Source organism: Phalacrocorax carbo, chromosome 2, assembly GCF_963921805.1.
Source record: "Phalacrocorax carbo chromosome 2, bPhaCar2.1, whole genome shotgun sequence".
Taxonomy (NCBI): Eukaryota; Metazoa; Chordata; class Aves; order Suliformes; family Phalacrocoracidae; genus Phalacrocorax; species Phalacrocorax carbo.
The window spans coordinates 108,717,245-108,734,971 of NC_087514.1; the positions used below are offsets into that span (position 1 = coordinate 108,717,245).

Consider the following 17,727-nt stretch of genomic DNA (forward strand, 5'->3'; position numbering starts at 1 on the left):
AATTATCAGGAGTAGTCAGCAGGGCTTCACCAATGGGAAGTCATGCTTGACCAACTTGATAAAATCCTGTGATGGAATGACTCACCTGGCAGATGAGAGGAGAGCAGTTGATAATTGTCTATCTTGACTTTGGTAAGACCTTTGACACTATCTCCCATAAGATCCCCATAGAAAAGCTGATGAAGCTGGCTGCATGAGCAGACAGTGAAGTGGATTAAGAACTGGCTGAACGGCTGGGCCCAGAGGGTGGCACGAAGTCTAGTTGGAGCAGTGTACCCTTGGGGTCAGTACTGGGTCCAGTCCTGTTCAACATCACCATCAATTTTCTGGATGATGTGCACCCTCAGCAAGTTTGCTGAGGACATAAAACTGGGAGGAGTAATATGCCAGAGGGTCATGCTGTCAGCCAGAAAGCCCTCCACAAGCTGGAGATACAGGCTGACAGGAACCTGTCAGGCAATTTGCACACACTGAAACACAGGAACTTCCATGTGAACGTCAGGGAAAACTTCTTCACTCTGAAGCACAGGTTGCCCAGGGAGGTTGTGGAATATCTCCTTGGAGAGGAGATGGAACCAGGGAGTTTGTTGAATATCTGCAGCCCTTTGGACATGGTCCTGGGCAGCCCGCTCTAGGTGACCCTGCTTGAACAAGGCAAGATGACCTCCAACAGTCCCTTACAACCTCAACCATTCTGCGATTCTGTAAATCAGAATCTAACAAATACAAAAAGTACAGGCAAAAGGACACAAGGCTTAATTTATCTAGGCACAGAAAACATAAGGAAAATAAAAATGAAAAAGAAACCAAAAAAGCAGGTTTGTTTTTCTTTAAAAAAAAAGAGGTGAGAGAGGAGATGAGGAGTAAAAGGATTCATACCAAAAGACTGCTACATACAAGCGGTGAAACTGCCAATCGCATAGAAAAGACAAAAACCTACAGTATTATGAAAAGAACAAGACCACAGAGTCAGATCCCAGAGTGCCAACAAAACAATTTTCATTCTAATAAAAACTGAGGAAGATGTTAAACAGAAGCTAACAAGGCTAGACAGTTTCAAACCAGCAAGGCAACTTGTATCTGAGAAGGTCTCTGGGCATTGTTATTGCTGATTTTCAGTAACCCTTGGAACACCAAGGAAATTCCAAAAGACTGAAAGTATGGTATGCAGATACTGAAGATAACATGCATAATTACAAGCTGCACCAACTAACATTATTGCTAGACAAAATAAGAGAACCTCATTAATAAAAATTTAAAGGAGGTAAATGTAATTAGTGCAAATCAGTATGGGTTTATCAAAAATAGATGTCAAAGTATCCTGATATTTTGAAGGTTTTTGTTTGTTTGTTTTTTTCTGAGATGGCAAATTTGGATCATGTCAGATTTGCTTATATATGCATTTATATCTGTTTCTGCATACACTGTAATAGTATGCATTTCAAATTCTGAAGGCATTTGACTGGTAGTGTACACTATTTTAACCAAGGTACAGAATTATTATAAAAGTGACATACTAGATATCTCAAAATATAACCATAACAAAGGAAATGAGTGGTTTCTAGTGAGAACCAGTGGAAATCTGATTTTCAACCCTTCGTTATTTAACATCTTTATTAATTGAACTGCAGAAAAATGCACACTCTTTGAAGCTGAAGATGACTTGAAATTGAAATTTGCACACGTCACAAGCTTGAGACATCTAGGTCAGCTGGTAAAAGGAAACATTAGGCATTTTAATGCGGACACGTGTAAAGTCATAAACCTAGGGTAAAGAACATAGTTGCAGACTAAGACATGGGAGGAAATGTGTCAAAATGCTTGACAGGTACGTTAGTCAGAAAAGAAAGACAAAAGAAACAGCACCCCCCCAATAAATGAGACAGGCCATCTGGTGACAACTGACATGGAGAAGGCTGAGGTACTCAACTTTTTTCCCTCAAGTTTTCACTGGTAATTGCGTTTCCCACATCTCTCAAGCAGCTGAATCTCAAGGCAGCAACTGGGGGAATGAAGTCCCACACATTGTAGGAGAAAATCAGGTTCAAGACCATCCAAGGAACCTGAACGTACACAAGTCCATGGGACCTGATGAGATGCATCCTAGGGTTCTGAGGGAACTGACAGATGTAGCTGCTAAGCTGCTCTCCATTGCATCTGAAAAGTCATGAGAGTCAAGCAAAGTCCCCAGTGACTGGAAAAGGGGAAACATTGCACCCATTTTTAAAAAGTGTAAAATGAATACCCCAAGAACTACCAACCAGTCAGCCTCACCTATGTGCCTGGGAAGATCATGGAACAGATTCTGTCAGAGCACATGGATAACAGGGAGGTGACTAGAGAAAGCCAACATGGCTTCACCAAGGGCAAATCATGCCTGATTAACATAGTGTCCTTCTATGACAGAGTGACTGCATTAGTGGATAAGGGAAGAGCTACTGATGTTATCTACCCGGACTTCTGCAAGGCCACTGACATGGTCCCACACCACACCCTGTCTTTAAATTGGAGAGATAGGGGGTTGATGGATGGACTGTTAGATGGACAAGTATCGGCTCAATAGCCATGCCCAAAGAGTTGCAGTCAGTGGCTCAATGTCCAAACGGAGATCAGTAAAGTAATGAGTGGTGTCCCTCAGGGGTCTGTACTGGGACCGGTACTGTTAAATATCTTTATTAATGACACAGACAGTGGGGTTGAGCGCACCCTTAGCAAGTTTCAGAATTATACCAAGCTGAGTGGTGCAGCTGATATGCCTGAGGGAAGGGATGCCATCTAGAGGCACCTGGACAGGCTTGTGGAGTGGGCCCATGTGATCATTAAGTTCAAACAAGGCCAAGTGTAAGGTCCTATACCTGGGTCAGGTCAATCCCCAGCAGCAATACGGACTGGGTGATGAATGGATTGAAAGCAGCCCTGAGGAGAAGGACTTGGGGATATTGGCAGATGAAAAATTAGGTATGACTTGGTAATGTGAGCTTGCAATATTGTATCCTGGGCTGCATAAAAAGAAGAGTGGCCAGCAGGTTGAGGGAGGTGATTCTCCCCCTTTGCTCTTGTGAGACCCCACCTGGAGCACTGCATCCAGCTCTGGGACCCCCAGCACAAGAAAGACGTGGACCTGTTAGAGGAGGTTCAGAGGAGAGCCAGGAACATAGTCAGTGGGCTTCTCCCTTTCATAAAGAAAGGCTGAGAGAGTCAGGGGTTGTTTATCCTGGAGAAGATAAGTTTCCAGGGAGATCTTATTGCATCCTTTCCATACTCACAGGGGGCTTACAAGAAAGATGGAGAAAGACTTTTTACCAGGGCATGTAGTGATAACACCGGGGTAACCGTTTTAAACTAAAAGAGGGTAGATTTAGATTAGACAGAAGGAAGAAATTCTGGAACAAGTTTCCCAGAGAACCTGTGGGTGCCCCTTCCCTGGAAGTGTTCCAGATCAAGTTGGACAGGGCTTTGAGCAACCTGATCTAGTGGAAGATGTCCCTGCCCATGGCAGGCAGGTTGGACTAGATGATCTTTAAAGGTCCCTTCCAATCAAAACCATTCTGTGGTTCATTGATTCTATGAGTCTATGATGTGTAAAGCAGATGAAAGTAGTAATGCAACCTACCATATCACCATAGCTGGGCTCAGTGATCCTTTTTGGCTTACAAGCTATGAATATGTAGGTTTGGGACCATGATTCACTCACAGCATTCCTTTGATGCATTTTTTTTCTGTATGTATGCTGTATATGCACTGTACTGACCTAAAGTCTGAAAGTGAATTTTATGTTTAAACAGAGTTAATAAAAGCATTCCTTATAATGATATTCTAATACTTGTTTTTGGAAAAAAATGAATCCTAACTTCATTCATAATATCTGATTATCTGATTTAACATGCCAGGATTATGGCACAGCAATTAAGTGGTGAAGGAATTTCTATTGAGTTATTACATGTGTACCTAGCTTTCACATACAGATTAATTAATCAGGATCAATGAAGACAATCTCCCTTAGTTTCAGGCTCAGCAGATTACTCAATATGGTGACAAATCAATGAAAATCCAAGAGAAGTCAGTGAGTCAGTTTATTGCTGGAGGAAAGGGTGGGGAGAGGGCAGAGAGCAGGGAGTAAGATGATTAATAAGATGAGAATGTAGGTATGTGAGAAATGGCAAATAAATTAAGAGCAGAAGCCAACGGGTGTGTGGTCTGGCGGTGTGTGTTTTTTGGAAGAAGGTTGGAACTGCAATGGATATCATCTCTTGTCTACAGGGAATTCTGATATTATTTCCAATAGCTTGGCCATACCAGGGAAAAAGCAGGTAGGATATTCATCATATAACTGACAGTATGCCCAGTAGCATAATGTTTTTTGGATGTAAAAACCAAAGGAAAGCACATTAGAGTACAGCTTGCTGAAGCTTGGGAGCACGTAGCCAGCAGAGCCTTCCCTGTGCAGGATATACTTCTCACTCTGCTCCTAATGCAATGCTAATGCTGTGGACAGGGCAAGCTACTCCCTTTGACTCCATTCCTCAGTGGAAAGAAAACATGTTACTGTCATTGTATGGGAGACAACCTCTCTTCACCACCACCCCTCTTTTTCATGGTCCGAAACATTAGTTTTCACTTTTAATTATGTTTTAAAATTAATTAATTTTTCCTTATTTTTATTTTTCCTCATCTTTTTAAAGATATCTGAATTTTTATCTGTATTCAGGGAGAAGAACGTGTACAAGCCCTTTCTATGTCTCATTAACAATCTGGGCAGAATCTAGAGATCTTAGGAAGGCATCTGTGTTTGAAAACTGAGTCAACAGAGTGTAAATTAAAGATTTTTGTTTTCTTGTTCATTGGTTTGGTTTTAATACATACTTTTTTTTCCCAACCACAGCCTTGTCACTATTCCCTTAAATGTAACTGGGAGTAAAATCACATCCCAATTTAACTGCATTTCAAACTGCATTTCAAGAACTTTACACCAGTGACATTTAAACCCAGTATGTAAGACACGAAAACCTAAAATACCTTGCAATTCCCTTGCCTGCTGTGTTGCATCCCATTGCATTAGGCCCATATACTTTAAGTTTCCATTCATTACGGCAGTAATTCTTCCTTTTCATCTCTGGCAAACTTTCCATCACAGACTTTCTGCTACCCCTTATGGAAATGGACCTTGCAGCTCATCTGCTGGTCGTCTTCTGTACTCCTTCCCTCTAAATTCCAGATTTTCATTGGCTTCAAAATAAATACTGGTGTAAGTATACAAGATGATTGAGCAATCAACCAGAGACATAGCCAAGGCTTTATCACCATTTAGGTAATAAAAAAATTGGGCAGTGGCACACCCCTAGATTTGATGCAAAAAATGCTTATAGGCAGATAATTCCCACATTGTAGAAACAGAAAGTAGAGAGAAATGCAGCATGTGCGCAGCTAATTTCCCTGAGCAAAAGTTATGAAATATTAAATGACATAGCAGTTTTACAAAATCAAACAGAATGTTTATGTTAAATTTAGACAGATATCTAAAGAGGTCATTACATTTCTACAGGAAATGTTACTTTTCCTTTAAAGTGGGTCTTCAAATATTCTGAAGAAACAAATAATAAACATTGGTTCTAAAACACCATATTCATTTGTGGGATGGAAAATCCTTTGGCTAGAACAGTTCAAATACTCCCTGGCTACTAGAAAGTATTTTTAGCTGCCTATTTTATTTACACATTTAAAGTTTTTAACCCAACCTGAACTTTTACTGATACAAATGCAAAACTGGCAACAAAGTTCCTAGCTATGTTGAGTGGATCTTAATCATTGTTTTCTTTAAAACATATTTTTGGAGTGTATACACATCTTAAAAATAAAATATTTGATAAATATTTTAAATGTGTATGAATATTAACATCAAATGATGAACTGTTAAGTGTAAATAGATCTTTCAGTCCCTCAGTGGGCTTAGCACGACCACTTAAGTTACAAGTCTGAAAGACCCACCTCTATAGGAGATTATAAAGCCAAAAAATCTCTAGATTTTCTGTGGCAGAGGAAAGAGGTAAATGTGAATGTCAATATCCTATTCTGCTCTGAATTATCAGTTGTTCAAGCTTAAGGAACAAAGAGGGGGTCCTGCAGGGATCCATCTTAGGGCCAGTACTCCTTAATCTCTTCATAAATGACTTGGATGCAGGACTGGAAGGAATACTAATTCGGTTTGCTGACAACACAAAATTGGGAGGAGCTGTTGACATTCTCGAGGGCAGAGAGGCTCTGCAGAGGGATCTAGACAACTTACAGAGCTGGGCAATCACCAACCATGTGAAGTTTAACAAGGGCAATTGCCAGATTTTGCACCTGGGGCACAGCAACCCTGGATGTACATACACACTGGGGAACAAGAGGCTGGAGAGCAGCTCTGCAGAGAGGGATCCGAGGGTTCTGGTCGACGGCAAGTGGAACATGAGCCAACAGTGTGCCCTGGCAGCCAAGAGGGCCAACTGTGTCCTGGGGTGCATCAAGCGCTGTATTGCAGCCCGTCAAGGGAGGTGATTGTCCCGCTCTACTCTGTGCTGGTGCAGCCTCACCTCCAGTACTGTGTGCGGTTTCGGGCGCCACAGTACATTAAGGATATAAAACTACTAGAGAGTGTCCAGAGGAGGGTCACAAAGTCAGTGAAGGGTTTAGAGGAGAAACTCTACAGGAGCAGCCAAAGTCACTTGGTTTATTCAGTCTGGAGAAGAGGAGACTGAGGGGAGACATAATTGCAGTCTACAGCTTCCTCACAAGGGGAAGAGGAGGGGCAGGTGCTGATCTCTTCTCTCTGGTGACCGATGACATGACCTGAGGGAATGGCAGGAAGGTGTGCCAGGGGAGGTTTAGGTTGGCAATTAGGTAAAGGTTCTTCACCCAGAGGGTGGTGGAGCAGTGGAACAGGCTCCCCATGGAGGCAGCCACGGTGTCAAGCCTGACGATATTCATGAAGCACTTGGAGAATACCCCCAAACACATAGTGTGAATTTTGGGGTTGTCCTGTGCAGGGACAGGAGTTGGACTCAATGACCCTTGCTGGTCCCTTCCAACTCAGGACACTCTATGATTCTATGAAATGGCCAGCTATTGACAATTTCTCAGGCAGGAAAGGTCTGAACTTTGTAAAGTTGCTTGTAAAATTGCAGAGCTATCAAAACCTAGATGTTCTTTGTAAATGTCAAACATCAGTCTTGGGAATGCTTTTATTATATCTATGTTATCCTCAAAGCTGGAACTGCAAATGGCTCGAAAGAATTGATTACTGATTACCGCAAGTTCCTACACCACCAAATTTAGAGATTTAACATGTTATGCAATTAGCTGGTGGTCTCAGATTATCTGCCTATGCAATGCCAATGAAGTAGCTGAGAAAATTAAGTGTAATACAGATAAAACTAATATTAGTTCAAAGGATGAAGTCTGAAGAACCTTTTAATTCTTTCTAGTATCTCATACCGATGGACTGAATCATGAACTTTTCACTGAGAAAAAATATAACTACACGGTTCTTAAAATCAGTGGCACAACTTCTGTTTCCTTCAGTGGGAGAAGACTCAAGCTACCAGACTGCATTCTTTGTCTAACAGATCTTTCTGATCTTTCAAAGAAGAATCCCATGTTCCTGTGGATTTTGGAAGTCACACCCTGATCAAATGAACTCTTTCTAAACACTGCTATAATTTTAAATTTATTCTTTAAAATTTTGAAGACTAACAAAATTAAAAAGCCACCGAGAGTTTCATTTGATGAAGACGACTGATGTTGCTTCTTTTACATTTTCTATCTGAAGTGACTGAAACACATTTGCAAGTCCACGGGCTTTTGCAAGACTGAGCATGATTCATATTTAGGAAATACAGACATGGGCGTTGGCACACCTCAAGACTTAACTAGTTATCTTATGTTTGACCTATGAGTCAAATTGCTCAGAGGTAGATCAGCTTCTGCATATGTAGAAAAAGAAAATGTAGAAAACCATAATTTGTGCATACTTTGTTATTGCCCCAAGCATTAAAAGTATTAAAAATTTTAAATATTGCTATAGTTACTAAACGTTGAACATGAAGTCTGATGCTTTATAAGATTTAGAGATCCAAGTTGAAATTCCTAAAGAACTCCTATAGGAAAACCTACTGCCTGTCACAGATCCATAGTGATGTAAGTCATCAAAGTAGATCTACGGTTTCTAACATCTGATTAATATATAATTTCCTGTCACAACTGCATCAATGGAAATAATATTTCAAATATGTCCAAAGTACCTGAGTACAAAAATGAGAGATAATCAGAAAGTATTTCTTGCCTCCTTGCAAAAGAAATAGCCAACGTTTCTTTGAGAAACATTGAGACAAGGTTTCTTTGAGAAATTGAGACAAGTTTTCAATTCATAGCCTGTAACTTCACTTTCAAACTCTCTTGCAGACTGGGCCACTTACTGAAGGACTTCTTGCATCTTATTCCATACTATTGCACCAGGGTTTAAAAAAATAAATGAACTGAAAACACAAGCAAAGCAGAAAGAACCCAAGCAAATACTGATTTTTAAAACATTAATTCAATGACATTTGCAACTGATTCAATGACCACTGTCCACATCAAACTTTGAATCAGACTTTCTGTATATAGACTAATGTCTGCAACAGGCTGCGTGCAATGTTGCATACTCAGAAGTTAAGGACTCTCTGAAACACTGACTTTTCAGCACTGACGCATCCTCTAGCTGCTGTCACCAATTTGGGAATGACAGCAGACTGTTTATTACTATTTCATTCACATGTAAGGTAACATATTGTCCTAGGAAAAGCACATTCATTTAAAAAGTCACCCTGTTAACTGGGTTCATTGTCATTAAATAACAGCCAATTAACAAACTGTTGTTTGCCTGATGAATGTTAATTTTATTATACAGTGATGTCTAGCACCTTAAGTAACAGTAATATTATGGATTGATGGATGTAAATTTTGGTCTAAGGTATAGCTAAAATGTTCTAAAAGAAAAAAAAAAAAAAGAAAGCCTATGTTTAATGTTATGAAATCCTATAGTCCTAAAGGAAACTTAGGCACTCAGTTTAAAAGTTTAGTATATTTGTAAGTGCTTTGACACCCAGAGATTACGTCCAGACAACAAGGACCTAAACTAAGAAATATTACTCAGATGTAACAGAAACACAACTGAAATTGACCAGATTTCACAAAATACCATTGTGTCTGAAAAACTATCTGGACAAGAACTATTCCTGAATGTGAGTTTAATAGAATATATGACATCCCCACATACCCAACATTCAAGCACCATGAACTGGGTAGGTTCTCTAATTCTATATAGTCCAGAGCTCCTCAAAAGAAGTTTCTTGTACAGTGCCTTGCTCTTTCAAAAGGGACATTATGCTTTTAAAATACTTTTCTCACTTACCAAAGCTATTAAGAAAAGTCTGGGTGCCATGCAATTAAAGCTAAAAGATGTATACTTGTGCTTATATGCAAATCTTAATGATTTACTATGTCTGCCCCTTATTTGATTTCTGCATAAAATTTGGTAAAACAGGGTTAAACTTCAACTTCAGCAGTGGTATGTGGCCTACTGCAAAAACATGAAAAGTATCAGAGCTAGAATTTTTAATAGTTCTGTACTGATCGGTTTGCATGGCACATAAAGAGACACAACAAAAAATAAAACCTAGCTGTGAAAGACAATTACTTTTTAAGTGAGTTGCTTTTGTAGAGATGATGATCCTATGATGAATCCCTTTAACGTTCTCATTAAGAAGATAAGGTCACTAATTTGTGTGTTTTTTTTATAAGAACACAAGTGAAAGTTAGTTTGCCTATAGTCATATTCTCATCACTCCATGATAAGGTCCATGTAAAAGACCTTAAAGCACTAAATTTGTATTTTCCATGTTACTTTTTATCTTGTGATGACCTCTCCTGGTTGAGCTGTTCATTAGCCTTGATACTAGAAGTTAAGAGTCTTTTGATCCCTCTATGCTTATTTCAAAAAATTGCAGGAATATGAAGAATTTATTGCCAAGGTATGAAAAATGTGACTATGAATAAAACTTACAGTAAGATCTGAGTGAGCATTAGTGTCTGTGATACTGTATCCCCATGTATGTTTACTATACTACAAGATGGGCTTTCAATATCCACTTCATCTTGAGATAAAACTGAATGAGATTCAAGGTTTTCAACACTATCACTTCTGAATCAGTATTAGAGACATCATTTTAATGACAAGAGATAGATCTACTTATTTTACAAAGTAAACAAGCATCTGAGATGCAGTATATTACATAAATCACGTCCAATCCTATTCTTTCTGAAAACTGTATCTTCTTCTATGTCGGCGCAAGCAGACTGTAAGAAAATATTGAATAGCAAGCTCATATATAGAGGTTCATAATTCACTGTACACCATGAATCTTGCATAATTCCTAAAAAATACTGCAAAGAATAAATTTGCTTTTGGTAATTACTTCAAAGTCAAAACATAAAGTAGCAATGGAGGAGAAAATAAAAATGTGGTGGGAAATCAGTTTTACAACAAAGTTGCATTTCACACGATTTTTAATTATTTCAGAAGTATTCCCAATATGATGTTCAAAATCAACTGATGAGATAAAAAAATAAAGAGATGAAAAGATAAGTGCTTTATCTTGTCAAAGGAGAAGAAAATTACCCCATGCCATTCACAATCAGTTGCAAGTGTGCAACAGAATAACCAGTTAAGTGGTGCACCAAAACACTGTGACACAGCACTTGAGTTCCTACTTTGGTACCTCTTCCCAAGCACCCGTACGTCTTTACAAGAATTTTAAGCGTGTACTGCAATGTGACCACTCCTTTTGTAATTTTAAAGCTGACATGTACTCCTAGCTATATTTCTGTTTCCAGTAAACAAATCTAGCTCCATTTCACTTTCAGAAGTGAGTCAGAAATGAAATGCTATACACTACAGAAAGAGTATAGTGCATAAGCTCTTAGAAGGCCAATTAATATAAAGAAATCTTTGAATAACGGAAAAAAAAATATTGCCAAGATGGAATGTATGTGAGTAAATTGTAATTAACATTATATATATCCTTTATACATGGAATTTCTGATTATAGTGAAGTTATTACAACCACTACCTTCTCAACTAACTTATTTCAAAAGTTACAGATTTGTTTGTTGGGTAATCAGATAACCCACTGAAGGTCATTCTCAAGTTAAACTACAACCATCAGTTACTGAATTACAAAAAGAAAAAAAAAAAGGCTCAGAAATCGTATTATAGAAAAGCAGTATAGGGAACTTTCTTTTCCAAGAACAGATTTCTGACAACCTAAATCTCATAAATCTTTTTTCCCCCTGCATATTCCTGTTATGAGAGATGATCACAAAGAAATAATATTCAGAAGAAAAATTAGATAGCTGGTCAAAACTAAGCAGTAAACCTCAGGATCAATATTTCTCCTAAATCAAAGGTAGAAAAATAACTGAACATCCTATAGCCTGTGAGACTTAGACACAATGCAGACACAGCTGTATATTTTCTGTTGACACACAAATAAATGTCTAAGTGTAAGCAAATCCTGGAACAACAACATTGGTTTATTTTTCAATAGGTATCAGATGATAATGGATAGAAACCCGCTCAGAAAGTATAGCAGTGCTCCAGTTCCCTAATAATTGCCTTCTTCATTCCTGCCCCCAAGGAAAAAATAAATTTAAATAGAATGATCCACATAGATCTCTATGCTGTATATACATTACATTCTAAAACAATTCCCTGCTTGGTCCGTAGAATCAGCCCCCATTCACACACACACAATCCCCACACATCTCTCTGTAACATGCCAGGACATTTCTTTCCTCCATGAACAGCAAAGGAAGTCAACAGTAGGGTCTATTTTTGACAATTCTATAAAAATGCACTGCTTCATTTCAGTATGCATTTCAAAAATATTTTGCAAATGGCAAATGCTTTACATGGTCTGAAGAGAAACACTAAATACTTAACACTGACATCTACCTGCAAATATTTTGCTGGAAACTACAGCTCAGTGCAATGTTAAAGATCTGATCTAACACCCATCGGAATCAATGAATACGCTGTCATTTTTTACACTGACAGCAGAATTGGGTCCTGTATAGGTGCTCTGCACTCCTCCGGTCTGAAGTTCAGCATTTCAGCAGATGCTTCATCATTTCTCTGCTATTTCTGCTTCCCTATCAGGGCAATTGCTGTTCTCCTCTAAAATACCTTTGCTTGTTTTATTATGGGAAGCAAAACTTCACTCTCAAGAAAAGCTGTCCTGGCTCAGTTCCCTCTCATCAACTCACCATCATTCTTTCCTCTTCAAATGAGACAAAATTTCCTCTTGCTGCTCCTTGATAAAACATTAGTTATGGAAACTGCTCACATCTCCTCTTTTCCCTCACACAACTGTGGAAGTGAAGTACTTCCAAATGCAAATTGCATACCTTCTGAGGAAGGTGGGAAAAAACCAGAACAGAACAAACCAACCAACCAAACAAAAAACACCCCCAAACTTTCAACAGCTTCTATCTGATTCCTTTCCCCCTCTAACTCCATGGTAGACTGTATCGTACAGCAGGTATTCCAACTTTCCACACAAGCTACCACTGAAATCATCTACACTAAGGAAGACCTGATGGGGAGCACTGCGAACAGTATCAGTGCACACATCCACATACAAATAGACAGAAAATCAAACACAAGATTCACCAGCAGAGAAAAAAAAAAAAAAATCAACCTCCCAGAGTTGTGGGAATTCCCCTCTGGCTTATTGCAGAGCTGAAATTGTGCATGCTTCTTAGAAAAGGGTACTTACGAGATGCAGGCAGAGCAGTCCTGGCTCTGCAGCTAATGCTGCTGAAAATCCAGAGGAAGAGAGCTGCCCTGCAGCCAGCTCGGGTAACCACAACCATCCTTCACTTCCTGGCTCCCTGTACTCCAAATGCCAGCCGCAGAAGACTTGCTTTTCTCCACTTTGGCCCCTTCTCTCTCTCTCCTTCTCTTTCTCGGAGGAGGTGGCAAGGAGGTAAAGGGGGCAGGGCTTTACCTTGGGGTAGAAGCCAACCCCTCTCTTTGGCTGCTCTCTCTGGGTTTGAAGCAGCAAGATAAGTCCTGGTACTTTTCTTTCCCTTATTTTTCTGTGTTTGTGTGTGTGCCTGCGTGTGTGTGTGTGCCTCCTTCTCAGGGGAAGGAAAAAAAAAAGCTACGAAGTATTAAATAACAAGGATTGTAGGGGAGAAAAAGAAAAATTAAAAAAGCAATCCCAAAAAAGGACGGGGGGCAGGGGATGGGGGTGGGAGGGAGGGAAAGGGAGATGGAGATGAAGGGAAGGGAGAAAGGCAGAAAAAGCTGTTGGTGCTGCTAATGCTGCTGTTGATGCTACCACTGCAGCTGAGCCCTTCTTCCTGCACAGAGCAGCGCTGCTGAGAGAAGCTTGCAATAACCTCCCAGCTCAGATATATATACACAGTGTACACGCACACACAGCCGGGGAGCCAAACACACACTCACAGAGGAGCAGGGAGAGGGAAGAGGGAGAGAGAGGGAGGGAGAGACACTCCCGCAGCAGAGGAGCAGGCTCTGAGCCTCTCTCCTCATATATTCATCATCTTCCAGCAGGAGGAAACGCTGCCAGCAGCAGCAGCAGCAACCTCGCCCCCCCTCCAAAAAAAAAAAAAAAAAAAAAAGAAGCAGAAGGGAAAATCCTCTCCCCAGCGCTCCCCTCCCCTTCTCTCCGATTCCTCCAGCTCCTCCCCCTTCCTTTGCGACCCTCCGGCCTCCAGGACCCCACTCGTCCTCCCTTGCCTGGTTCAGAGCCGGAGCCGGGGGACGGCGGCCTGGGCCGGGGTGGGGGCCGGGGCCGGGGCGGGGAGCCGGCGGGGGCTGGGGCCGGTGGCTGGGCCGGGGCGGGGGGCCGGCGGCGGCCTGGGCCGGCGGCTTGGCCGGGGCGGGGCGCCGGCGGAGGCCGGGCCGGGGCCGAGCCGCGGGGAGGCCGCGGCGATGCCGCTGTCCGCGGTGCTGAGGCGGGGCGCGGAGGCTCGGCGCGGGGCACCGCCCGGCGCCCCTGCCCGCCCCCGGGGCCCGGCCCCCGCCGCCGGCTCCTGCCTCCTCCCTCCCCGTCGCTCCCCTGCACGCCGCGGTGGTGGCGGCTCCCCGAGCTCCAGCCTGCCGGGATCCGAGCCAGGCGGCCAGCGGGCAAGTCCTACGAGCGGTCCTAGCTCTGGGGGCGGCGAGCACCATCCCGCCTGCAGAGAGCTGGGCTGCAGGAGCCGCTAATGCAGATGTTTTAATTCAGTAATTAATTATCACTGGAAGAGCAAGCCAGGAAGCAAGCTGCATTAAAGTATCATTACGGTTTTCACCTACAAGAGATGACTGAGACAACCTGGCCATATCCTAGCCTTATGGTTTAGGGATTTCAAGAGTCTAACTGCTCTTTTCCATCCCTCTCCATCCCTCCTGCCATTGCCCTTAAACAGACTGAACCAAAAGTTATTGCTCACCGGATAGGGTAGAATAATGAGGGTGGGGAGTTAGTCATGGATTATTTATTCTACAATCAATGAGGCAAAGAAAAATGAAAACAATTATTTCTCAGGTGTTCTATAGAGAAGGCTGAGAAATGGAGAGGTGTAATTTCTTTAGAGGAGCCCCAAAGCAGGGATAAATTATTTTCAGTGACTAATATACATGCTGTTAACAAGTATCTGCTGTTATTTAGTGAGTGTGATGAAGTGGTTAAGGCTGTATGTAAGATAGATTTTCAGAAAGGCCTTGGGATATTAGGATTCTCAATCCTATTGCCTTTCAGAGGGAGTACAGTACCTACCTTTTAGGTCACTTTGAAAACTCATCCATACGTAATACATGATATCCCAGGAGAGCTGTGGCCTAGAGGTTTGAGCACAGCGCAGGACAAAGCTTCAGTACCAGTCCTGGGAAAAAGAGTTTCTCTAATCTTGTCCAACTGCCAAAATTTTTCCTCCTCAAACCTTTCCCTCCCTTGTCTTAGCCATATTGAGTATTGATACATTCATATTTTAAATGCTTTCATAGTAGTAATGCCAATATATCTGTAGCAAATGTGGAATGAAAAAGTGCACTATGAATGCTAAATGTTATTGTACTTATCTCTATTTTTGAAAGAATAAATATTCCAACAGAGATTTTGTTACCCATTCTCTGCACCATCCTGAGCCCTCTGCCACGCTCTCCCCATTCCTTATACCCACAGACACTTTTTGCTGTTCAGTAATCATTAGGATATGCAAGTCTCTGGGGAATTAACTGAGAACCAAATATTAATTAGTGCCATTAAACTAGTTCAAAATTGCCTCCTTCCATAATTTCGTTCTTGTTAACATCATCTATTCTCCTCCTGGTCTATACCCCACAACTTTTCAAATTTGTAAACCTACGTTTTCTGTTCTTTAAATACAGCAGAAGTGATAGTGCTGATATACTATCCGAAACTGACTGCATATATTCCCAGAAAAAAGAAAAACTTCTGACTATGACATGCAAAAAAATCCTATCACTTCCATTCTGAGATCTTGCAACCCTTTCGGTATTCATTGGCCTTTATTATTCACCTAAGTAAGTAATAAACAGCTTCTCTGAGTAAGTATTTAAAAGCTCAGCTGACCATTTTGCAAAGTAGATTTCTGCCTTTTAAGCTCATTCCAACAAGTACAACAAAAGCAATATATTTGCACAGCACCCATTTACATTTTATACATATATACTTGCATATCACCCATTTCATTAAGTCCTCCACTGGACAAAAATCTGACTTGATTTGAGTTGTTCCAACTTCATGCTTCTTTAGCATATGCTAATTGGGGGTTTCAAAAACATGCTCAAATTGCTCACAACTAGGCATGCATTTGAAAAATAGTTATAAAGGATAAGACAAGTAATTCAAAATGGGAAGATTCAGCAGATTGATTGATGAATATCTCAATAATGGTGATAGTAGAAAGTTTCCTTGTGGTTTGAGAAGGAAGAAATGGCACAGATTATTGCATTTTTCCCCACCTCAGAATAGGATCAGTCCTTAAAAACTACATAAAATATTTAAACTATGTAACAACAGCAATGAGTTGTGCAAGGTAATGAAATTATTTTTAATATAACCACAACCGAAGCCTGCAAAATCGTTAACTTTGACTGATTTTGTCACACAAAAATCATTACAAAGATCTTCAGGCATGTTTTATTCCTACAAAATAAGCTAACCATCATATATATACTCTTCTTTTTTTTTTTTTTTTTTTTCCCTGGAGGATGTTTGAAATATTACTTTACATGATTCAACAAATTCCAAGTTGAATATATTAACCTTTGAAATGAAAACATGGTCAAATTATGTTAGGGCACAATAGGAAGTTATTAGATACTTCTCTCCCTACTCTTCCCCTTAACCTTTCCTTTCCAGAGTGTAAATGTAAGGACGTTTCTAAATAATCAGACACTCCTGCAGACTGAGCAGAGCAACTGCAAGCTTTAGTACCGCCGTCCTGCAACTAGCAAGTGCCCGCAACTTGGGTCAATAGGGACCTGTACTCTACACACCATAGGTTAGGAAAGTGTCCTAGCAGACTGGGGCAGACATACCAGCCAAAATGTGCAGGAGTATCTACCACCAAAGCTACTCCCATAAGAAAATTAATCCTCATTTTTCAAGTCAACACTCCCAGAGCCTTGAAAGCTGAGGAGATATCTCAGCCTGCTGGTGCAACCTCCCTGGCAATTAGCAAGACACTAAAGTGTTAAAAGACTCTAGTTATTGCAGCTGTACACAAATTTTATTGAGCTTCATGGAAATTATACACACATATTGATGAATGAATAGATCATTCTGAATTTACTAGAGCTGTCAAGCATTGTCTGCTAAATGGAATTCATCCTTGACAGGGCTATATTTACAGTATGCGAATGTCAAGCAGAAAAACACAATGTCAGAAATCTAGGAAGGATAATTAAGAATTTCAGACACTGGTGGGACCAAATGGTACCCAATAAAGTGATCAGCTGCAGCCTCAGAAGAAAATGAGCCAAGCTGAAAAAGAACCTGAAACTTCTGAATTCATAGTGAAAAGTAAAAGCCATGCTTCTTTATTCCTAACAAACTACCACTTTAACTTAGTTTCTCCCTTTTATATTTTTGGTTGCAAAGGACCCCTTGCATAGCAGAGCTCTAAAAATTATTCACAGCAGAATTTCCATCTGAGTCTCTAGGATGACATATATGAAGACCTCACACAGGTACGATAGATGCAATGTATTCCAAATTATGCCCAAACAAGACTTTATGATTACATGCATAGAATCAAATGCCATATAATGGACAGCTCTACTACTGAGGGAAGTCTTTGGTTTATTAAGAACAACATGGGGTTTTCTACTGGGGCTGTCTATTAACATGGGTCTTCCTTTGAAGGAGAAAGAGGGCACATGAAAATTGTGATTATCTGACTGTGAGAAGCTGTAAAGACCTGAAGAAAATATTTTCTAGAAATGCAAGGAAAGAAAGTCTTTCCTAACCTTCCTAATGTAGCTAAAAAGGAAGATGATGGTGCATTGGCAGAAAAGAGCCATTATCATCTTCTTGCTTCATGCAGCTAAAAATATAGCATCATAGTTTGAAGTGAATGCATTTTGGCTTGACCATCATTTTGTGTTGTAAT

The 17,727-nt window shown here is 40.6% G+C and overlaps 1 protein-coding gene across 1 annotated transcript in view; it reads right to left on the reverse strand.

The window, feature by feature from the left end:
- Positions 1 to 13,823, reverse strand: part of CNTNAP2 (contactin associated protein 2) — a 1,195,621-nt gene extending 1,181,798 nt beyond the window's left edge. The window contains exon 1 of the mRNA XM_064443813.1: positions 12,855 to 13,823. Within this exon, the coding sequence (XP_064299883.1) occupies positions 12,855 to 12,951 (97 nt within the window). The 5' untranslated portion in view covers positions 12,952 to 13,823. The remainder of the gene's footprint in view (positions 1 to 12,854) is intronic.
- Positions 13,824 to 17,727: the final 3,904 nt, after the last annotated feature.